This window comes from Lagopus leucura, unplaced genomic scaffold (genome assembly GCF_019238085.1).
Source record: "Lagopus leucura isolate 7727_CA_CO unplaced genomic scaffold, USGS_WTPT01 Super-Scaffold_1, whole genome shotgun sequence".
Taxonomy (NCBI): domain Eukaryota; kingdom Metazoa; phylum Chordata; class Aves; order Galliformes; family Phasianidae; genus Lagopus; species Lagopus leucura.
In genome coordinates, this window is record NW_024962250.1 from 17,752,851 (window position 1) to 17,777,198 (window position 24,348).

The 24,348-nt window shown below is 35.5% G+C and overlaps 1 protein-coding gene across 1 annotated transcript in view; it reads left to right on the top strand.

Annotated features, from left to right (window-relative positions):
* The window catches only part of ARHGAP5 (Rho GTPase activating protein 5), a 49,940-nt gene extending 36,008 nt beyond the window's left edge, over positions 1-13,932 (top strand). Inside the window, exons 5-7 of the mRNA XM_042864858.1 lie at positions 959-1,090; positions 2,992-3,097; positions 10,120-13,932. Coding sequence (XP_042720792.1) covers positions 959-1,090; positions 2,992-3,097; positions 10,120-10,450 — 569 coding nt within the window. The 3' untranslated portion in view covers positions 10,451-13,932. The remainder of the gene's footprint in view (positions 1-958; positions 1,091-2,991; positions 3,098-10,119) is intronic.
* Positions 13,933-24,348: the final 10,416 nt, after the last annotated feature.

Here is a 24,348-nt window from a genome sequence, read left to right on the forward strand (position 1 = left end):
GCAGAACTTCTTGACAATTATTTTATTAAAACTCTCTTGATTAATGTGAATTAACAATTAAATCTTAGTAATGAATCTGTAGTACCACCTTTGTCATGTGCTGGAATGTATCTAAATATGATTAGCAGATAAGTGTTCATTTGGATTGTTGAGAGGGCCAGCATTATTTTTCTTCCTGCTTTCTCATTAAATTTATTACATCAACTGATCTTTATAAATGAAAAAAAACAAACAAACACCCAACCATGTTAAAAGTCCTCGTTGGTATTAATAATGAAAGTGAGTCGGTGAAATAGTAAAATTCCTCCTACATGATAAAGCGAATAAAGGTACATTTTTTAATGCCCTATCTGAATTTCATCTGAATATCATGCTAGATTTTCTTCTGTCATTGTATAAGATGATGTTTTGAGTGGGTGAACTTTGGAAGAATTTTAAAATCATCTAGTATGACTTTTATCTGTGTTAAATAAATTAAAATCTCTAAATATAATATATAAAGCTTCTGTTATTTGGGATTCTAGCAGTAGGTTATATGGCCATGTACAATCACTGGCATGTGGTCTTGTCCTTACTTAAAAGGCCTCATGGCCACGTAAGACAGCTTCACACAAATTCTGCATATTGATGTACCCTGTGCCAGTTTTCAACAAAATTTGGGATGTGGATTTCAAAACTCATTTGTGGGCAGAATTAATTATCAGAACCTGGTTGGTGTCAAATAGAAAAGCATTTAAGTCTGCATGGAGAGTCAGACAGTTTTATTTTTTGATCTACTGCTTTCTTAATATTGTCAGATTTTATTTCATGTATGTCAGAGCGATGGCAGTTTACGCACTGGTTCACTCTGTTTTTGCTAGGCAAGGTTTTCACTTTCAGTGTTTTAAATAAATAAATTATTTCATAAAAATATTTTGAAGAATCATAACTGTAAACTGCTTTTAATTTTGTCTTACAGATCATAGTATCAGTCTAGAGTCTATGGAAGTGACAGTAAATGCTGTGGCTGGGGCTCTTAAAGCGTTTTTTGCAGATCTGCCAGATCCATTAATTCCTTACTCTTTGCATCAAGATTTGTTAGAAGCATCAAGTAAGTAAAAAGAATATTGTCTTGATTGTATTTTTTCACAATGTTTATCGTTATAGGAGTTTTTAATTCACTGTAAGTTAAAAAGGCTTGCTGCACTTATTTTTTTTATATATATTTTATATATATATATATAATATATATATATACATATATATATATAATATATATTATATATATATTGCTTAGGTGTGCCATTTTTTAAAATGTTCTTTAAAATTAACAGAATTATATGATGACAACAGAATTATATGATTACATTAGTTATTGTAAATAAATTGTAGTCTATTACTTCTCTATGTAGGAAATTTAATTGGAGGAATCTCTTTTTTTTCCTGTTATTTTTTCCTGTTATTAGCACTGCAATATTAGCACTTGGAAATGTATCATAGTTGTTTATGGGGGTAGAAGAAAGCATACCTTGATTTCATAAAGTCTTAAATTCAGAATAGGCTTTAGAAATTGCATCTCTGTGGAGTGTTATGGTGAATCTGGCATTTTTTTTCAAATTATTTTTGAACTGTGTGCAGGATGAAAAGGTTAATTGTGTTTACAAATGTTTCAAACTTGAAAATGTAACTACATTGTTCCCCTTTTAAAGAATATCTTTCTTGGGATTAATTTGGGCAATTGGACTGGCAGCAAACTGTTTTAGGAAAGTACTACACATTTTTTGCTATGTTTTTTTTTAAATTGAAAATCTGTCAATATTGCTGAAAGCCTAAGGCTTCAACCTAGACTTGGTTAGTGTATATTACACTAGAAATTTTGTATTTTTGGATGACATCTATAGACATGTTTTTTGATATTTTCACTTTAATTTTCAGGCAAATCCCTTATATAGTGTGTTTTTTTCTTACCAATTTATGATTTTCCAAGCTGAGTGGGACAAGTGGGACAGGCTTTTGATTAGGTATTACTAATAAATTATATATTGCTGTAGCATACTAGGCTTAATAAGAATTGAAGTCTTTCTATTGAAACAAACCTTTCTACACAGTAGAATATGGCAAAAATGTGAATATGTGTAACAACAGCTTAAGAAAAATGATTTTGAGAGTGGAAACTATTTATACTTTCTTTAATACTTGAATAATTGTTTGTATAGTATGGATTTCATCTAATTCTCACACCAGTGTTAGCAATTTTATTGCAAGAGGGTCATTGTCCCCAACTTTTTCACTGTAAAACTGTATTCTGGAGTTCCGTTTATATTGACAGATCCAGAGGTAACTGAGCCCAACTGCAAGTTTATTTCAAATTTTAAGCCAGTGTCAGCTGCTTGCTGTATGTAATTTGATGTCACAAGTAGCACTAATTTGTTATACATTTCTATAATCTGTTATTTTTTTTTCTTAGTCCTTTTCCTATTGCTTGCTTCCTCTTAAAATATAAATAATATCCATTGAACCTGTGAAAATTTGTGTTAAAGTAGCTGCACCAGGCTTATAATAATTTTTTATTATTTTACTAGTAAGCTTAAGATTTTATAAGTTCATGAAAATGTCTTTCATCCCCCAAAACTTTGAAACTATAATATGTATAAATCTTGTGTTAAGAACATTTTGCAAGCAATGAAAAATCTTACAGATTTCCCTGTCTCGTTGTTAGCTGTATACAAGCCAACAAATTGATCAAGATGGTCTGTTAAGAAGACTGTTCAATAGAAATAAATAATTCTATCTTAAAACAGAAAAACATTTTTTGTATTTAGATAGTTTCCACTTTATTATGAAAAGGTAATTCTTTGTAATAATACATGCAAATAGGAATTTTATGGAGTATTTTCTCGCTTTCTGTTTCTCTGTAGATATCTGTGCTTCTTATAGTTGGAAAAAGACTTAGCAACACTTTATTCAGTATTTCTTTCTAAATGTATGAGAAAATGTCACTTATTTCTATAGAGATCCTGGACAAGACAGAACGGCTACATGAGTTAAAAGAAATTGTGAAGAAGTTCCACCCAGTGAACTATGATGTCTTCAAATACGTGATAACACATCTGAACAGGTTCAGTACTTTTCTACTAAAATTCTGTTTAATTTTTAACATAAAAAACCCCAACCTATTAGAATTGAAAATGTCATGCTGCATTTCTCCTCTGTTAGTATAAATGTTGAAAATGGAAATTAAAAATTATGAATTAGATGTTGACATATTACGATACCTGATTTAATTGATGCATAGATATCTACCATCATAGCTACTGTAGAGATGTAAAAATGATTGCTGTACAGAACAAAATAACTTCACAGAGCCAGTATGTACAAGAGTTGCAGACCTCTTTTCTAAGGAAGCAGCTGTTAATGTTGTAGTCTAATACAGATTTAAGGGAACATGGAGGTTATTTGGCCTATTCCCTGCCTATTAAAGCAAGATCAGCTTCATTCCTCTAAAATGTAGCACACAGAACCTCTGCTGAATAATTAAAATGTGGAATAAAACTGTGTGTAGCAGTGAATTTGCTTCCTAAATCTTGCCTCTTGCATAGAAATGTAATTTTTTGAGTTCTTAAATTTAATTTATTGACCTTTTATTTGTCCAAGTATACAATATTTGCTCATAAAAAGATTAGCTTGCTCATGTTTCTTACTCAGCAAAACTCTAGCGGATTCCCTGAAATCCACTCAGTAAGGTGGCTAATAACATTATTAAAAGACATAATAAACGTTTAGTCACAGCTAAAATAACAGTTTTCCTAGAAAAATGTTTGTTTCACAGTACTGGACTATAAAAAATAAGCTCATGATTTTTTTTTAAAAATATTTTTATTCTTTTTTTTTTAAAGACAGAACAGCAGAATTGTTGAGATTGTAAGGGGCTTCTCAAGATTTAGTGTACCCCTCTTGCTTTGGTAGGATCAGCAATAACAGGTTGCCTGGGATGATGTGCAGTTGGGTTTTGAGTATCTCTAACAATGGAGACTCCACAACCTCTCTAGGCAACTTCCTACAGTGCAATCATCCTGACAATAAATACATTTTTAAAAAGTGGAGCTTATTTTGTTTGTTTTAAAATGTGTTTTTTATGTTCAGACAGAATCTCACATGTTTCAGTTTCTATCTTGTTGTATCTTGTCCTGTCACTGCATGCCACTCAGAATTCTTGGTCCATCTTTTTTGCACTTTCCTATCAGTTACTTAAATAAGATTCTCTCTGAGCTTTTCCAGAGTAAGTAGTCCCAGTTGCTCAGTCTTTCCTCATTTGAGGGATCTTCTGTCTTTGTGCCCCATTCAGTGGGCTCTTTCCAGTATGTCCACCTCTCCTGTATTGTAGAGGCCAGAGCTGAGTCCGGATACCAGAAGTGCAGTCAGAGTAGAGGGGGGAGATAACTTCCCTTGACCTATTGCCATCACTTGTCCTAATGTAGGCCACGTTTGCCTGCATTGTGTTCAGTGTGTTGCCCACAAATACTGTCAAGTGACATACTGTCACTTCCTCTACAGTGGTGTTTTTCAGCCAGCTGAATAATTTTCTATATATACTGTAGGCTTTTCATGATCTTCAAATTGCTCTGCAGGTGTTTTTAACAGTCTAATTTGGGGCTTCTAGTATAGGGGGTTGAAATGAGACTTTTTAAACTCCCTGTTTAGTCAGCAAAATCAGACTTCTCTTTTATGCGTTCTCCATTGCTGTGTGGAAGGAGTCTTCTTATTCTGGGTCATAACAACCCCACGCAGCAATATCAATGGGGAAGAGAAGCTGAAAATTTGCCTGGCAGAAAAGGACCTAGAGGTGTGAGTTAACAATCAGCTGAAAATGAGCCATCAGTGTGCCCAGGTGGTCAGAGAGACCAATGGCCATGAAAATTGTTTGGTCAGCAGGACCAGAGAAGTGATCGTCCTTCTGTGTTTGGCACTGGTCAGACTGTACCTGAGGTATTGTGTTTGGTTTGGGGCCCCTTGCTGTGAGAATGACATCAAGGTGCTGGAGCATGTTCAGAAGAAAACACTGAAGCTGGTGAATGGACTGAGATTGCACCAAGGAAGTTGTTGGTTTCTCTTCTCAGGTGATAAGAGGTAGAATGCAGGGCAAAGGCCTCGAGTTAGGCCAGAGGAGGTTTAGATTGGATGTCAGTAATAATGTTTTCACAGAAAAGGTGGTTAGGAATTGGAATGGTCTGGTCAGGGAAGTGATGAAGTCTGCATCCCTGGAGGTGTTGTAAGAGATCTGTGATGAGGTACTTAGGGACGTGGTTTAGCAGTAGACTAGTAGTGTTAGGTGGATTGGTGTATTTGATGATCTTGAAGGTCTTTTCCAACATAAATGATTCTATTTTCATTAAATATATGGGAAGCTTTGAAACTTAAGCACTTACTTTTACACTTCTCTCAATCACAAATATAGTTTGTATTTTCCTTTGCAGGGAAATGCATCAGTTTTTTTTTTTTTTTTTTTTTTTAGTGCAGTTTGCCAAGTAAAATTCAATTTTCTAGCCCTAGAATAGAATCATATGAGTGGATAGAACTATTTCTTGCGTTTCTATATTGCAGGCTAACAATGTACTGAGGTAAAATGAAACATCACAAACTTCATGTAAATCACTTCTAATGTTTTGGCAGTTCTTAATGGACTAGATTCCTTGAATTCAGTAGAAGAGTATCAATCTCAGAATTGTCAGAAGTCTTCAGCTGGCCACCCATTTGCATAGCGCAGAGGAGAGTAACAAAAATCTAACTGCAGTGTCAAGTACCTGGATTGCTGCAAGTAAATACATAATAGTAAAGCTAAATACAATTTTTAATGATCCTAAGTAGATTCCTAATGCATGTATGTATGCAGACAAATGAAATACATAATTCACAAAGCTTACTGGAGAACAGAAATAGTGCTTGTTGGCCTTTGCTCTGAAGTCCATTCTCATCCTTTTAAAGGTACACAGAAGAATTTATATAGGAAGAAAAAGTTGAATAAAAGTGCTGAGTCAAATGAAAGCTTTTAGGTTTTTTTATTCTCCTTGAATGAAATTAAAATGTTACTCTTTTAGGAAAGTATGAATATCACCTTCATTCAGGAGTAGTGTCCAAATACCCCATGGACAAAATTTTTTCAGGTTGAGAGAGGCAGTATTTATGTACCCTTACTAATACACATACTAAAATGCAAGTCAATCTTTTATAGTTAACACTGTACATCATAAATGAGTGAGAATATTTTCTTCTGGCAATAATTGTAGGACTTATTATGGTTTTCACAAGTTTTGAATCTGTGAAGTGTAATCAGAAACTCTTGCAGTCTGCTCGTGTTGATCATCAGAACAGTAGTTGATAAATTGCGGAAGTTTTTTTTGCATTCTATTTCTGCACAACTGTATCTCAGTTACCTTTGTTCTTCCTACTATATCATAGGAATTGCATATTCTTGAGTATTTTAAGTGTTAGATTTATCAGCACAGAGTTTTTGATGGATCTCTCACTAATTACTACTAGATAAAATTGTAATGTTACTTTAGAATGAAGAATATTTTTTGAAAGCAGAATATCTTGATTCTGGCCTATTATGAATAAGATTGCATTTTTCTGAGGAGACATTTGGTTGTAGATGATATATTCAGTAAAAGGTTTTTTCTTTCTTGCCAATACTGCTGTAATAATGAATTTGCAGTGAAACTGAAGAACCTGTTTCAGCCCCTGCTTAAATCAGAAAACTTGAGAAAAAAAAAAAAAAGAACCCAATTGGGAATCTTTTTTTTTTTTTAATACATTGAAAACTAAAACAAAAATGTACTTGTCTTTAATTACATTGTGATACTATATAGGGAGAATAAGGAAGCACAAGTACAAGTAGAATGTTGATGGAAAACTAATTTGTGGAAAAATGCATGTAGAAAAGTTTAGCATTTTTAAGTTCAGCATTTTTAATAACAGTCATAGGAGTTCACAATACAATAACTCTTAAGAAAAAAAAATGAAGAAAACATAGTTCTGTTTTGAAGTTATGCTAAATATGTTGGCAGTGTTCATAGATTCAGTTATAAGAAATGATCACCTGGATCATTGTCATCATCCTATGGATTGATTTCATGTTTAACAGAGAATGTACAGAATTTTGAAGAGAATATCTTCTGCAGCATGTCATTCGAGTTTAATGACTTTATTGAAGCAGCAAAGTTTTCATTAGGAGTGGTATGTCTTTCTTGCAGATAGTTTTTACCTGAAGCTTTTGCAAAGTTTCCATAGCTCCTGTTATACTACTGTCTTCTGCCTGAGCAAAGTTCATGTTGAAAGCAGTCAAGCCATCATGCTTACAAATATGTTTCTGTGCTCCTTGCACAGAATATGATACTTAAATATTCTTTGGGTTAGAGAGAATGGATGGATTTGTGTTCTAGTAGGCAGGTAGTCTTATTAATCATTATTATCACATTATTTTTATAACTTCATCGTGTTTAATAACACTGGCAATATTAAAAACAGATATCTTTTATTTGAGTTGTCTACTTTCGTTCCAATAGCCCGCAAATGAAACAAGCATTCTCTTCTTAAGATGTTTGAAGTAATTTGCATGTTTGTTTTGGTGCAAGAAATGATAAAAATAAAACTTACCGGATGTTGTGTTATTCCTGTTGTTCATACAGTCCTGACCTATAGAAATGCATTTAGCGAATCCATTCCTTGCAGAAAGATAGAATTTCCAAAGCTAGGCTCATTTTTTTCCTGAACGTCTTCCTATGAAAATAATGCTTACAAAGTTTGTAGAATCACTTAGGTTAGAAAAAGCCTTCAAGATGTTCATTTGGGAGCTATAGCTCATGAGAGTAATCTCGTACCTCTGTTGTAACTCTGGAATTCCTTTGTTTCTATGGCTCAGTGTGGCTTTTAGCTTGATGCATCTTCTTTTGGAGATCTTATATTTTCTCTTCTGTAAATGGTGTCAGTTCTTTCTGAAGTTAGCTGTTCTCCATCCTATAACAGGGTAATACACTGTTACCAGGCTTTTGGATTTGGGTCTTTTATTTGGTTTTGTATTTATTTGTGTGGTCACTTTGATTAGTTGATTGGCTTTTTTTTTTTTTTTCTTGTGTGTGTGTGTGATATAAAACAATTAAACTTGATTCCAGGGAATCTAGAGAATCAGGTTGCCCTCAAAATGTTATTTGCTGAATTCTTTTTCTTGACATATTTGTTAGTAATGCGCTCAGGAACTGATTTCTTTGGCACTATTGAATAGAACCCTATTTAAAAGTTTTTATTTTACACTCTCTTAGTTTATATAGACTGTCTTGACATCAAATAATATTTTTTGTTTTTTTTTTTGTTTTATAATTCAAGTGTTTATGATACTAGTCTAGTGGATAAACCCATGGATTAATTGGCATAGAGACATAATAACAACCTGCCAGTTCTTTTATTGTCTAATTTCCACCCCCTCCCATTCAGTTGGTCCAGTGAAGTTCTGGAAATCTGGAATTGGGGTTGAATGCATTTAATGTATTAAAATGGTAAAATCAAGTAAACAAAGAAAAAAGCTCCACCTGTTTTGGTAGGATAGTGTTCTGCTGTTTCACTAAACAGATTGGCTCGCAGAGGAGTGTGACAAGTGCCAAACATAGCAAATAGAAGGAGAGAAGCATGAACTTCTCTGTATGTGATGGTGAGAGAGAATAGGAAAAGAATGCCTCCTTCTGATGGTGATGCACAGAATTGGGTTAATTTTGGTTTTTTTTTTTCAGAATGGTTCCCCAGGTCTTATATTGGCAAATCAGCATTCTAATAGGAAATGGATTTTTTTTTTAATTAAATTAAAATTATGTTGGTTAATCTTAAATAGATGGACTACTGTCTTTTAATTGCTTCACATTTTCTAAGAGTTCAGTAGTTTGTATATTTAAGTGTTTTACTTTTAAAAACTCAAATCCAGCCTTGTTTAAAAACTTATGTGAATATGAAGAGCAAAATTCATACGGGCTAATATTAATACTTAAAAGTCTCAATCATAACATGTAAAAAATATTTCCAGGTGACTTGTTTTGCTTTGCCGCTCACAGTTAATAAATATGATATTCATAAAATTTTCCTGATCAGAGTTTTGTCACAGTTGCAGCAGTTGCTGCTAGCATGTTAGATAGATAACCTATCTCATACTAATTTAGCATCTTGTAAATACAGCAAGTGCTTACAACAAGAAAATGAACATAGAAATAAAAGCTAGCTCATTGATTAGGCATTGCTTTGGGAGATTACTGCAGTAATTGCTGGAGTTGCAGTGTTACCTGCTTAGATCATCAAAGGAAAATAGGGATCTTGGAGCAGTGTGACATGATAATTCATAGTTTTAGATGTGTTAAATTCCAAATGAAGTAGGGTAGGAGAAAGAGAATTATAGAAGCAGAAGGAAAAAGTCTCTTTCCAAAATCGGAGTCTCTAATGGCAAAGAATTTCCAAGTTAGTACAGAGGTTGAAGCATAAAGCTGGATATATACCTGTTCCTTCTGCTTCTTTTGCACAACCTTAGGATGCTTCTGACTGCACATCTACCATGAGAAAAAATAACACGGTAACAAAACAGTATAAAATGATAAAATAAATTTTCTTCCTCAAGGTTGTGATTTATTAAAAAACAGTATAAATTTTGCTGTGTAGGTGGTATACAATAAACAATTTTATACAATTATTCTTATTTAGTAGTTGTTCTTATGTGCTGAACATTTGAATATCCACAGCCATTAAAGCACCTCATTTTTACAGCAGAGCCAAATTCTTTTGCTGGCTAATATGAAAAAGCCCACAGAGATGTGCTTTAATCAACACTTGATATTTTTCATTTGTTTTTAACATATGATCTAATCTGTTCCGTTTTTGTTTGAGTACCATAAATGTTGTTCAGTGTCTGACTGTACTGCAGTAAGAAGCCAGTTCTGTCATTTGTCTAGACATTTTAATCGATTTTCTAACACATGAAATTCTGTGTCTGGTTGATGAATTGAAAGGCTGTTTATTATTATCACTTAAAAATGTTGGCATGTGTTTAAAGTCTTCTGGTTGATTGCGTACCATTTTTAATTCATTCTGTGCCTGTTATTCTCATTTCAGGGTTAGTCAGCAATATAAGACCAACTTTATGACTGCTGATAACTTATCAATTTGTTTCTGGCCTACTCTGATGAGACCTGATTTTGAAAACAGAGAGTTCCTTTCTACCACCAAAATCCACCAGTCGATTATAGAGACTTTCATTCAGCAGTGTCAGTTTTTCTTTTACAATGGAGAGATTGTAGAAGCACCAAACCCAGGGGCATGTCAGCCACCGCCTTCCAACACAGTGCAGATGGTGGAGCCAATGGTACCTCTGCAGTTACCACCACCACTGCAGCCTCAGCTGATACAGCCGCAATTACCAGCAGACCCTCTTGGTATTATATAAATAGAAGATGATTGCAGGCAGCCTGGCACTGGACAGTAAAGAAAAGCTATAGACATGCATGTTTCAGGATACAGTAATGTACTTCATATTTATGAAAAATAATTCTCATCCAGCTGGTTGGACATTTTTTTTGTTATATCCCGTACTGTGTTCCTCATTTGTACACGCTGCAGATAAAAACTATGTGGTAAGCATGACTGGAGAGGTTTAATTTTTAAAAGCAAAAATAGCTATAAAGTACAAAGCTGCTGCTGCATGATACTTTATTGCAATCACTATATCATTCCTGTGACAGTTTGTCACGATATATTGTGAATAAAATTTTTCTATAGAAATTTAATGATTAAAAAAATTACATTTATGAAACATTCAGTGCTTACAGCCTGCTTTATGGCTGTTTTTGTTATTTAACATGCTATTTTTGGCAATTTTATTCACATTCAAGCATTCTGTATAAACGACTAAAGCCCAGCTATAGTTTATTTTATAATCTCCGGCTACTTACGTGACTGTAGGCTTAGGATGGTTTATGGAAGAATGCAAAATGCACTGTTGAGAATTTTACAATGCCTCACCTTCCATCTTTATTTGTAAGTAAACCTGTGGACAGTTTGTTAAGGGTGGGTGAACTTGCTTATTATTTCTTACAGCACAATACCAAGGACATGCTTGTTGTAAAAGTGAGTTTCAAATATTGTACAAAAATTTTGATGTTGCCTACTTATTTCTTTATGTTCCATTCCTTAACTAAACATTTTGTAAAACTGTTAATTCTGTAAACAGCTGCATGTTTAAAAGATCATTGATGGTCTTGTAAACTTAATCTAATATATTTTAGATATTTTAATTTTTCCCACTTGGGAATACATTTAGTGTTTAGAAAATAGTTCATGACATTTTCATACAAGGTTATATAACTTTTCATACATAAACATGAACTTTGTTGTAGTAAAATTCTCTAAACCAAACAATGTTTTAATCTAGGACTTCAATTAATCTATTCTTTAAATCTATTTTTATGTGACCCTTCAAAGATATACAAAAATGCATTGCTAATAAATAGCAATAAATACTTTGGGTACTGACAATTAACTTCTTTGGAGTATGTATATATAAAATCACATAAACTTGTATTCATTTTCTTTTCCTGTGGTATGTTGTACTTAAAATTTGAATGACTGATTTTTTTTTTTTTTTTTTTTTGGTTTTGCACCATTTTAAAAAAAATGTTGTCTTTTTTTTTTTTCCTCGTTTATTTTCCATTACATTGGTACCGATTTTGCTGTAAAAGAATGCTGCTTAATTTAAACTTCTGGTTAAATATTTTGTTAGTGGTAAAAATTTCAGAAGGTTACAAGTTGTAGCAAAGGGGAGACCATAAGTAATCACTATTTGTGAGACTTTTCATAGCAGCTTTTTTTTCTTTCATGTTCAAAATACACCTTTTTAGATCTGCAAAGAAAAAACAGTTTTGGCTCATTCAGCTGCTAGAATGTTTTGTGTAGTTTTAAAAAAGAAGCTTTATGATGGTCACTGCTGTAATCTTCACTTATGACAAGATTTAAGATCGTCTTGTATGTATTATAGTAAATAGCTGATTTTGAGTATTAAGGTTCTTAAGAGTTTGATTTGCTCCATTTGCATAAAATAAAAATTGCCTTTCCCACTTATGTCCTAGGTATTGTACTTCTAATTATGACTTGGATTATCATTCTAGATTACTATGATACCATAAACTCGGCTGCTGTTTCAAGTACATGTATATTATAAATTATCTTGATATTGTGTTATATTCTTGCAATTAATTATCTTTTTTAAGAAAAAAAAAAAAAAGTCAACCTTATTCCTATTGCAAAGCACACAGGAATTAATAGTACAATAAAGTCTGTCCTGTAAAGTGTAGTATTCTTAACTTGTTCTACATTACATCTGTTGCTTTTATTTATAGGTGTCAGTCTAACATTGGCATGTTTAGCAGAGAAAATGCAACTTCAAGTGTTTTATAAACTATTTCTAAGTTGCTAAAGAATTTATTTTTCTACTATGTATGGTATAGACAATGCATCACCTGTACAGGAAACAAGTCTATTTCTAATAGAAGTAAGCTTAAAAGTAAATGCCAGTCATATCCATATTTAAAAGTTCAATCTATAAAAATATCTCCAGGCTTTGTAATGTGAATTGCATTTTAAACTTTCTACGAATTCCAAGGTATTTGCCATACTGTTTATCTAATCTTTGAATACTAATTTTTAGAGTAGTCTACATTCCTTTCCATCGACTTTCACACCAAATTCTTGATCATTTTTATTGTATATGAAGTTACGTATAAATCACTTATTTCATAATTTCCTGAAAATTAACATGTACTTTTGGCCAGATATGAAAGTGTTACTACATTTACTTGATAAACCATTATTAAAAAAAAAAAGAGCACAGCATGTGACTCTGGATTGTCACATGGCAGAGTTCCTGCATATTATTTGCATTATACAAGTATCATATGCAGGAATGTGGATGTGCGTGTATCTGGATAATATATACACTGATATTTTTGATGTGCTTGTGTGTTTATGTACACAAGGACATGTGCACAGACTTGCATGCACATACATTGTCTTAACAAAGTTTGGAGAAGATACTACAAAATAATACCATCGTGATTAAATATACTAAATAGAGCTTTCTCTGTTATTTTTGTTAGTGCTATAAAATGAGGAAGCATGTCATTATATACAAATTCCTCATACTTTGGCTCTGTGTAGTCCCTTCTAGTTTTAATGGAAATACAAACAATAATAATTATATTTTTTAATGTGAGCATTTTTACAGTAATATCTATCTTGGAAAAAAATACAAATGTATATTATTTTTTGTTGAGCATCTCAGTGACACTTTATGGAGTATTTTGTCTTTTTTATGTAATGTTGGCATAGGCATTTTGCAGTGTATTGTTTTTCAATATTTTAGCAGTTTTGAAGTACGACACGCGAGTTAAAAAAGTGCCATTCTAAGTAATGTTTAGCAGGTTGTTTTAAAATTCCTTGCCCTCCAGAATATTGTGGAATTTTAACATAGTGTACATAGATTGCAGATGTCAATCTGAGTGAAAAGAAACTTCTTTTATTGTAAGTTTTCTCCATTATTTGAGTACTGGTTGCTAGGAAATTATAGATACGCTTATTTTTAGTTGCTGGCAGTTAGCTTCTAATATTTATGGTAAATACAGACAAGTTATCAATTGGAGACCAAAAAGAAAAATTTGGCCTTACCTTCCATGCTTATCTCAGTTTTCCTCAGTAATGTGTTCATGTTTGTCAACTGAAAAAGAAAAAAAAAAATTTTTAAGTACAAATTTTGTTCTTTGTTTATAATGTAATCTTTTGTTGCTACATCTACAGAATACTGCAGTGGATTTAATATCAGTGAAGCTTATTCTGTATAAAAGATGCAATGAATAAAATACTAAGATGCTTACTGTGTATAATGTTCAGTTTAGTTGCCTACTAAATTTTTGAAGGCAAATCACCCAATTATCTCCTTCACATACACAGAGATGAAATGTAGCATTAAATTGTGCAAAACTGAATGCATCAAATGTTTAAGGAATTCCTTGAGGGAGGGAGGTGGGATGGGGAAGGAGTTTGCCTTTTTGAGTCTCTTCTTTTAAACTGCAGAATTTTGCAAGTTATTTACCCAGTGATTAATGTGCTGTGCCTCTTTCTGTAGGTAATGTACCCCTCTTTCATGCTGAATACATGCAGACCTCAAAAGAAACAGGATGGAAGATGTTCTGTTTAGCTGCGTAATGCATGTTTTATTCTGTGGCTCGTGTGATCTTTCACATTTTTCTCTTGATTGATCTGCTCAGCAAGAAAGGCTGTGATTATGGAAATCAGTTTTTCAGATTTCTACCAAGCTAGATGAATGGTTGAAAAATGAAAACACTATTTTACAATTGCTCTTTTCCTTTTTTAAACCAGTAAACCAATAAAAAACTGCATTGTCAAGTCAACTTTAAATTCTCTGAATTTCATATTATTTGCCACAATTTTCCTAGCTGTTTAGCATAAATCCACCTTTTAATTGAAAACTTGTTAGTATTACTGTTTTTAGCCCTTTGTGTGTGCAACATATATGCTTGCTTACTCTGTTTCTTTAAAGCATCTCGACTAATGTGGCTAATTTGGAAGTAACTGCAAAAACTTCCTGATAGCTTTATAGCTTTCTATCTGAACACTGCTCAGGGCTGGGTTTTTTTATTTGTTATTTTTGTTTGTTGGTTTAATTTTAACACTTTGAGATACAGGTGTGTTTTAATCTGAAATTGGATGCATCTTCTCTGTACCTCAGTGTGCAAATCTCAGATTGCTGTATCAAAGATCATCATCTCTGTGGAATCTGAAGCGTAACGCTGTGTTCAGGCTCTGAGACAGACCACGGTTTTCTGAAGCGCGGCTGTCCTACAGAACCAATGTGTGAAGTTAGTATTTGTTTCATTTTTTTCCCTTCAACTATTTTACAGAATTTCTGTGGAATCAGAAGGAATTAATTTGATCTGTCATCATGACTAATGAAAAATAACCACTTTTTTCTTAATTGACTTATTTTTTCCCCCAAGTATGTAGATGGTGCATGTTATGGCTGTAACCCATGTGTTTCTCGTCTGTCTTTTAAGGTACAATGCGTATGTACTTGTACCTGGTATTTCTGTTGCTAAATTGAGTGTTACTGGTGCACAGTCAACATTCTGGTGCTTTTATATTATGGAGTAGTGTTTAATATACCTGATAACATTAATAATAATTTGTCCCTTACTCTTTCATTTGGTGTGATTTAGAAAATACAGAGAATTAAATATTTTCCCTGAAAGCCTACAGTGTAGTAACTTTTGCTTTTTTCAGTCTCTGAGTATGATAATGAAAAGCTGTTGTTTCAGACCGTTTGAATTAGGAGAAGGGAAGGCAATCTCCTGGTGGTATTTCCAGCTATGACTGCATGACATTTTAAAGTAGTCTGTATTTGATCTCTAGGATGCTCCACATAAATCTTTGAGATGTAAATCTCTGCAAATCTTGTCATGTTAATGCTTGTTCTGGTTTATCTTACCTATGTTTTACCTGTCTTTATTGGTGGCTTGTGACAAGCAAAGGGTGAACAAGATGGTTGGGAAGCATTGCTAAGATGGGCCTTGTCACTGCTTCAGGGGCAGACAGGCTTAATTGGAGAGTACCTCCAGCTGCTCATGTGACCAGCCGGTCCAAGTACTGTAGCTGCAGTTTATGTTTTCCCCTGCATCACAGTATCACAGTCTGCCTGTTCTTACAGATCTTACAGATGCTTTTTTTTTCCACAGATGCTTCACCAGCTCACCATTTCACCATAGAAGCTGCTATTAAATTTTAGACACTGTGACCTGACTTTGCAGTGCCCACTTGGTCCTATTGACCCTATGCAACAGTGGGGGATGAAGAGATCAAGAAAAGTCCCTTGAAATATCCTGTGTTTTGAACAGCTGCTTCTTAAAATGCTTAGATGAAGATATTAAATACAGAACATAACAAAAAAGATTATCAAGAAATAAATGTCTGTGGTTCATTACTGAAATATGTATGTGTATACACATGCTTTTTTTTAAAAAACTTAGTAATGAAGTTGATGTTGATAGCAGCAGTTCTAAAATAGTAACAGATGGCCAGTCTGTTACAGATAGTTATTGGTTACAATTCTGCTATTAAGTTTTGAAAACCAAATGTAAACAGGCATGAGTTGGACAAAGGGAAACCTGGTGGTGTTCAACAAGTGCAAATGTGGGATCCTACACCTGGAAGAAATAACTGCATGTATCAGTAGAGGTGCTGACCTGCTGAAGAGAAGCTCTGCAGAGAAAGACCTGGGTTTTCTGGGGGACAACAGGTTGGCCATGAGCCAGCAGTGTGCCCTTGTGGCCAAGAAGGCCAACTGTATCCTGGGTTGCATTAAAGAGAGCATGGCCAGCAGGTCAAGGGAGATGGTCCTCCTCTACTCTGCCCTGATGAGGCCACATCTGGAGTACTGTGTCCAGGTCTGGGCTGCTCTATGTCTAATTTTGTTATCCTCTGTAATACTCTAGCTAGTTTAACTTTGTCATCCTCAGTGGTCACGCCTATAAGCCTGATCTTATGTCCTTTATTTAACCGTGCTAGAGCTGAAAAGTAGCTTTATCACAGGTGACTTTGTTTCTTCTTGTCATACGTGTATTTTTTTACCTTAAGACTAATTAAGTTAGTCCTTTTTAGTAACATGATCATAGTATTTGTTTCCTCTAAAACATCCTTGTTCCCACATAAAAGTCTATCAGTACTCTTATGTACCCTTCTGTCCACTTGTTTCAATGCACTCCTCTGATTTTGAATGATTTTTGCTATGCAAGACCTAGGGCAGTGTGACTCTTGGCTGTGTCTGGAGGTTCTGTATGCTAGGAGGTAGAAAAGGTTCTTAATGAAAGAGTGCTTAAACAGATAGGGACCCTATCCTATTCCCCTAAAGAGGAAAGGATAAATGTTACAAATTCTGAGCTTATCAGGAAGGTAAAGATGCTTGCCTTCACTGGGTGTCTTTTTTGTGCTACAGGTTTGTTTTGAGGGTGCTTTCAAGCTTTAATGATATTGTAAAGGGAGGAGTAGATGGAAAAACTCTTGCCTATACTCTCATTAAGCTCAAGGGCCAGTTTATGTTGCAGAGTTTGGGGCACCGAGTTCCCGGCGTCTGATGGGAAGTCACTGATTAGCAGGTGACCATCAGCAAAAATCTAAACAACTGAAACGGGGACTAAAATAACAATTTTTCTTTGTTCATTGGCATCCCTGTTCCTGAACCGTACTGCCATGAGAGTCTTCTGTTGATATTTTTTCAATAGAAAATAATGTTGATTGGTAATGCTGCTATGATCTGTGGTTCTAAAGCACCTTTACACCTGTTTGGAGCTGGCCAGATTTATGTGCCACAATGTAAAGCTTCCCTGGGCTGAGATGCTTCCAGAGAAGTAGAAATCAAACTCAGTTCTCCTTTAGCTTGTATGTGACACTGCCAAACGTTATTTTTTTTTCTCTTCTATTCAAAGAAGGCAGTTTGTAAGAGAAATGGGAGGGCTGTGCTGTTATCTGCCATCGATGTATTTTCATAGCATGGTATTGACACAGTGCATTAAATACCTCGATCATTGAATGAGGACATGGAAGTAGTGTATGAAGACATGAATGCTGCTGGAATCATTTGGAAGACTGTACAAGGAGCAGTAAGTGATTTGTAGAACAAATTATCCTCTCAATCATGGCTGTTTTTCCTCTTTCAAGGAAGCTAATGTTTTGTGGGGCTTTTTTTTCCCCTCTAAGAGGCAGGAGAACTGGTGTGCATGCGATGTGTTTGTCAAAGCTGAGCTCTGACCCAGAGGGGAAACGAGCATTAGAGACACCCTAGGAGACTGCAGATACCTAAGTCCCTGTCCTAGTATTCAAAGTATGGGGAGGATCCAGTTTCTTCTGTTTTTCTCTGAGACAAAGTGCTTCTCATATGCTGCAGAGCAGGGTCTTGCAGCTCTATTTGAATTTTGACCACTGCCCCACTTCTACCCCACTTCTAGTATTTCACTCTAAACACTTTCCTGGGTGTTTGTAAGCTACTACTCTACAAGTAGATTGAGTTTGGTTTCCTGAGATACTCTTTTTTTTTTTCTTTATTCCCCAACCCCCCACCCCAGAGAACAGGGCAGCTGCAGATCTGGGGATCTGGAGTTTCCTCCATGTGAGTGAAGAGGTTCTGCTGCAGGGCATTTTCATTTGAGTGTGCTTGATGTTATATCTTACTTCTCCTCCTTTGCACTACAAGAGCGTAGGTTTGCAAACTGCTGGGCTTGCTACAAAACCTATTTTTTTCCTCCCTAAATTTGCTGAGAAGGAGTGGGCTGAGGGGAATGTCTACATGCAGTTATTCATAATTAACTTTGGGATGGGTGCCCAGAGCCCTAGGCTGGCAGATCTTCAGAAATGTAAAGAAAAAAAATAACTTGTAGACTCCAGGAGCCTGAATTTGCCTCCTTCCACTTCTGAGATACTAGTCGAAGAAACTTAACTAGCTTAACTAGTTTTTCAGTTATTTGGTTCTGTGCAGTTCTTGCACTGAATGATAGTTTAAAAAAAAAAAAAAAAAAAGTGTGTTCAGAACTCATTTAGAGGGTAAATGGCTCTTTGTGCTGAATTAACCTGAGAGACAGGGGATGGAGAAGTATTTGCTTTCTTGGAGTTAATTGATGTGGCTATTGAATGAAGTGAAGGACTACTAGAGGGTGTGCTGAGTGTGACCTAACTGGCCATGCAACTGGTTTAGCTCATCAGTGGGAAGCTGAGGAGTGGGAATTTCAAGAGAGCTGAAATTTTAAACTGAATTGGAGGAAATATTTATGGTGGGTATATTTTCTCTCCCAGTGTCTGCAGTATCTTCTGAATGCATTTTTTTATTATGAGGATATTTCAACTTTTTCTAACACTGCAGTGGTCATAGTTGCCACCAAGTCAAGCTTGGTGAGGAGCGAGTTGGTGCTGAAGACAGTTTGCACCAACCTGGCCCTTTCAGTGTAAGAACCAAGAGCTTTAAAAGAAATAGCTGGTCTTTTCTGTTTTCATGTTAGAGAAGTAAGTTGCCTACCCAGACAAAGATTCTCAGAAATATACTTGATTTAGCCAAATATGCAATTTACAAAGTTTAATTAAAAAAAAAAAAAGAAAAATCCTTATGCACATTTTTGTTGTTGAATTGCAAACATTTTACTCTTTCCTCAATAGAAAACAAATAATGAGAACTCAGTATTCAAAGAAAAGTTTAGAATTAGCTAAGTATTCCTCCGGAAATATCAATGAAGTATCCACGTTGAAAGGGATACCCCCTTGTTTTTAGTTTCCTACTGGTGTTCCCATTTTCTGAGTTTTTTTTTTAATGGCATTGTGTAAATATACTTCACTTAAAGGCATACTAAAGATGTTTTTAAACTACTAAAATTGTACTGGGTAGTTTCAAAAACTCCCGTAGCCAAGCTAAATATTCTTTACTGCAGGATAAACTCATTTCTTCTTCATTCAAGTGGACGCAGTGAATATTTATCACTGTCAGCTTTGTGGTGACCTTTAGATGCTGAAAGACTGCTACTTCCACTGCATTCCATGTTTGTTTTTTTTTTTCTTTTTCTAAACAACACGTTCCTGTAAGCTTTTTTACAGGGTATGTTTATAAGCCTTGTAGTATTTTTGCTACTTTTTGAGGCTTCTTAACAGCTATATAACTTTGTGTTGGTGGTCCAAACTGCGCATAGTTCTGAGCACAGCAGTATAGTACCTCTTGCATCTTGCAAACAATGTATACAGCTATTTAGCCCCGAGTTTATTTTCTACAAACCCTAAATTTTGTTGTCAGCATATGCTTTTAAAATAGTATCGTGCAAAGGGAGAGGGATTGTCTTTAGCTGAGACTCGTGAGGCCTGGGTTCTTCTCTTGCCTTGTTCAGTTTGTTTCTTCTGTCTGCTCTGAACTGAGAGCTGTTTGGCTGCAGGTGCCTTCTCAGCATGTGCCTGAGTGTCAGGGAGAACGTGTTGCTGTGGGGCTGCTGAAGTTCTGCCTTTCCAAGAAGTCAAGAGGCAGGAGTTTTCATTATTTGTCACTCCTGAGATAGCTGTTCAGTCATGCTGCAACTCTGTGATCCAGCACTGTCATGGAGAAGGATGACAGAAATCATAAAAGAGACAGTCATCCTTGGATAAAAGCAAAGGCAGACTTTCAAATGGGCTGCTGAATTAAGTGGTCTGGAACAGAAGATGTGATGTAGCACATATACTTAATTCAGCTGTTCTGTTTTCAGTCATCAGAGCTGGCTTGTTTTAAATATATTAAAATCACTCATTGAAGTTTTTAGAATTAATGATTTTTCTTTAAAGAATACTTACGTTTGAGAGAAATATAGTAGGTGATGTAAGCTAGATGCCTTCACTTCTGTATTACTTTGCTGTAGTCAAAATGTGAAAGTGTTTCCTGTACCTCAGCATATCTAGTTAATACATTATAACTCTTCACTTCTTTCAATTTTAGAATAAGAATTTTCTCGCAGCATTTTTAGCTTTGTTTGGGAAGAGATAATGTGCTGTTGCATAAATAATGCAAATGTCTTTGGCACTGAATTCCATAATAGAGATCTCATTTAGTACATGCTAATTGAAGATTTAATGCCATGTTTTTATAAGGTTTGTTGGCTATTAAATTTATGGCTCCCTTTGTCAGTTCCTAGGCTAGATAAAATCAAGAACAACAACAAAAAAACAACTAAGTCCTCTTCTTCCCCGCCCCCCCCCCCCCTTCAATTTTGAAAGCAAAGTCTATGATTTGTGTTTTTGAATGCAGCTTCCTTTACATTCATAAGAAGCTAAATCCATAGCACTGCTATGTGACTTCTCATTGCAATTCTTAGCAACAGAGGCCATTAATCAGGTTATGCTGGTTTTGTGCTGCAGTATCAATATCCCTGCCTTCAGCCTTTACTGTTGACACTGCACTCCAAAATACAGAAGCAGCAGTTTCTTAAATGACAAAGCAATTAACTTACAGTACATCTGTGAAAGGTAATTCAAATAGAACACTTTTCTTAAAGCAATTCTGTTAGGAACCATATTTCTCTAATGCTCTTGGTGATACAGAGTTATGCATACATGCTGTACAATGCATTGTATGTCATTCTAGAAATGCATTATGTGAATGTGAGGACTTTATTTACAGAAGTCTGGGGTAACCACACGACCTATTGTTTGTGAAACCACTGCTGAAATTGATAATACATATAGTATATAATATATAGTATAGTGCGTATATATAAAGTACAATAAAGTATCTGTATATAAATTTTATATTTATATAAAGTACATTTATATTAAATTTATAATTTTTCCCCATCTAGCAGGTATGTCTATTCTTGAGATACTAACACAAGATGAGTTTCTTCTCCACCTCAATTATGCCATCAGTATTCATCTGAAACATTATTAAGGTATGTCCATGAAACAAGAAAGGGTTTGCTAGAGTGCTGATCGTGTATCAAAGACTATTTTTGAGGTAAGGGTGGAAAAGAAGATTCACTGGTGCACTCATCAATGGCTTTTTATCACATCACTTTGAATAGCCACCCAAATAAGCATGTTGACTTGCAAAAGCCTTGCTGTCTGTGTAGTTTGGATAAACTAAACTCTTAATGGCTCCCCCTTCTGTCATGATTGTTTCAGTGCTTTGCAGGATAGAATATTATCCATTTGGCCAGCAAATAGTTATTTTATTCTCAGCAGCAGATCTGTGTTGGGCTGTCGTGTGTTCAGTGCTCTCTGATGACAGGGTAGGGGGCTGCCGTAGCCTGGGGCTTCCCGCCAATAGCCAGAGCTGTGGGCCACAGGTAAGCTGGTACTTCAGCTGAGCTTCACAGCTGGGCTTCACGGCTCAGTGGATGAGTGTCTCTGCAATAATGATGAAGACAAAAGAAGGCAAGCACCTGGGCAAGTAAAAATCTACCCTAAGAGTGTCCCTTTTCAAAACTGAAAGGGCCCCAAACCGTACTCAGAGGTGCATCAGGTCCAGCACTGCCAGTGGGTGAGGTCTTGCTCTGCGAGTGTCCTGCTCTGTGCTGTGCAGCCTCACCTCAAGCACTGTGTTCAGCCTTGAAAGCCACAGTATGTGAAGATATATATGTAAGTATACACAGCTATTAGAGAGTGCCCAAAGGAAGTCCACAAATGAAGAGCAGCTAAGGCTCCTTGGTTTGTTGAGCACAGAGCAAAGATGAGGGGAGGCCTCTTGGAGGCCTGCAGTTCCTTACGGGGAGCAGAGGGCAGCACTGAGCTCTGCTCTCTGGTGACAGTAGCAGGGCAGGGGGAGAGATTCTGCGTTGGAGGGAGGTGGGCATGGAACAGGCTGTTATGTTTGCAGATTCCCCTCATTTATATAAATCTTTTGCACAGCATTCCCTACCAACAGCTTCAGCCTCCTCAGTCTGAAGTATACATTGGAGTGATTCTCATGTTATCTCTTCAGTATCTGAATGCCTACCTCCTTTGTTTCCCTTTTTTGGGTTCTGGTTTTGGGAACGGGAATAAGTGCTGTGTGGTTCTTCCACTCAGCAATGCTAATTTGCAGCTCAGACAACAAACTAAGGAGAACTCTTGCAAACCTTTTGCACAGAGAAGCTGTTGAGTAGTGCCATGCAAATTCCTTCTCTCTCTGGTACTCAAACAGGTACTCTTTTGAAGTAATGGTTTCTATTGGCTACTGGCCTCCAGCCACAAAGTATTTGCTGGGGGACGAGATACACCTGAGTCAGTGCTGCAGCAGAGAAATGTGCAGTGGTAAGGCAGCAGACATGTTCACAATAGGCTGCCAGAGGCCAGTAGGTCATGCAGCCCCAGTGCATAGTTGTTGTGCAGGAACAAGGACAGGATGCCTGGCTTGAACATTTGATATCATGGCTCAAGCCCCCGGATAAACACCTGGGAGTTGGCTTCTGCTGTTCCTTCCCTCACTTTCTACCACAGCGCCCCTTACTGCATCTCTCCCCTGAATGCTCACTCATGTTTTATCGCTGTGTTCTGACTTTTTTCCTCTTGCAGATGGATTAGCTTCTATTTTGTCAGGCTAAACATCTCTATTCTGCCAATACTGTAACCTTTCTGAATCTCTTCTCTCAGCTAATGGTGATGTTCAGCAGATGTATTATCGCCTCAGAATTTGACCAACACACTGATCTCTTCTTTGCATGCTGTTTTAATCAATCAGTGTAGCTGTTAAAGAGAATGAGGCTAAATATGACTCTGGGATACGATGTGGTGATAAAAGTTTTAGTTTGGTGTTATGCAATGTGCCGTCATCTTTGTTTATGGTTGTTCAGAATTCATTTTTAAAACTTGCACAGCTAGACCATCCCTCAGTTAGAGGCTGCAGAATAACTATATTGAATAGTTTATTAAAATTTAAATAGGGGATATTTATAGTGTTCTCTTAATCTGTTATGTTCATTTTCACAGAAGATAGTTACATGTCAAATCATCTCAGAACTGCTGTTGATCAACACTGTTTTCCAGTAAGGCCAATTTTTGTTCAGCCTAGTGTGCAGAGCTCTGTTGTGCTGATTTCCCCTTCTACCACCAACAAACCCAGTACAGCACTGATTAGATGGAAATTTATGAATCATTTTGGTGGAGTGTTCATTTCTTTGAGTCTCATATTTCACCGGTTACATTTTCATTTTTAATGAGATTCTTGCTTTTGTGAGGTTCCATTTAGCTACTCTAGACTGCCTAGAATGTAGAGTTTAATTCATTCAGTTTTATGGATGGATGGGTAAATAAATTTTCTTTCCATTAACATAAGTAGGCATAGCATAATTTCTCAGACAAAGAAGACAGTGCTGTTCATTGAGTTCTCAGTGTGGTATCATTTCTATACTGTTTTCTTGAAATTGTGCACAGAAAATCATCCAGATTTATCCTCTCCCAAGTTCTACCCTCTAGTTTGTCTTAGGTGTGCATATATGAATCAAGCTAGATGGAAAACCAGAGAATTAATTATTTTCATGTCTCTAAATCAGGTCCTCTAATTTATTGTCTAAAAAAAAAAAAAAAAAAAAAAAAAAAAAGCCTTTGCTTGAGTCTGTTCACAGTGAGAAAATGAGTACATATAAGAGGCAAATGCTTCACTAAAATATCTGGCTTTTTTGTATGCTATGTTGAGTAACGACTCATGTGAACACTGACTGTCGCTGTTTATTAGAGTGCATAAAAACTAATGATCTTCACCACAAGTTACTCTTAGAAGAGGTTTTATTTTCTATAGTTCATACAGCG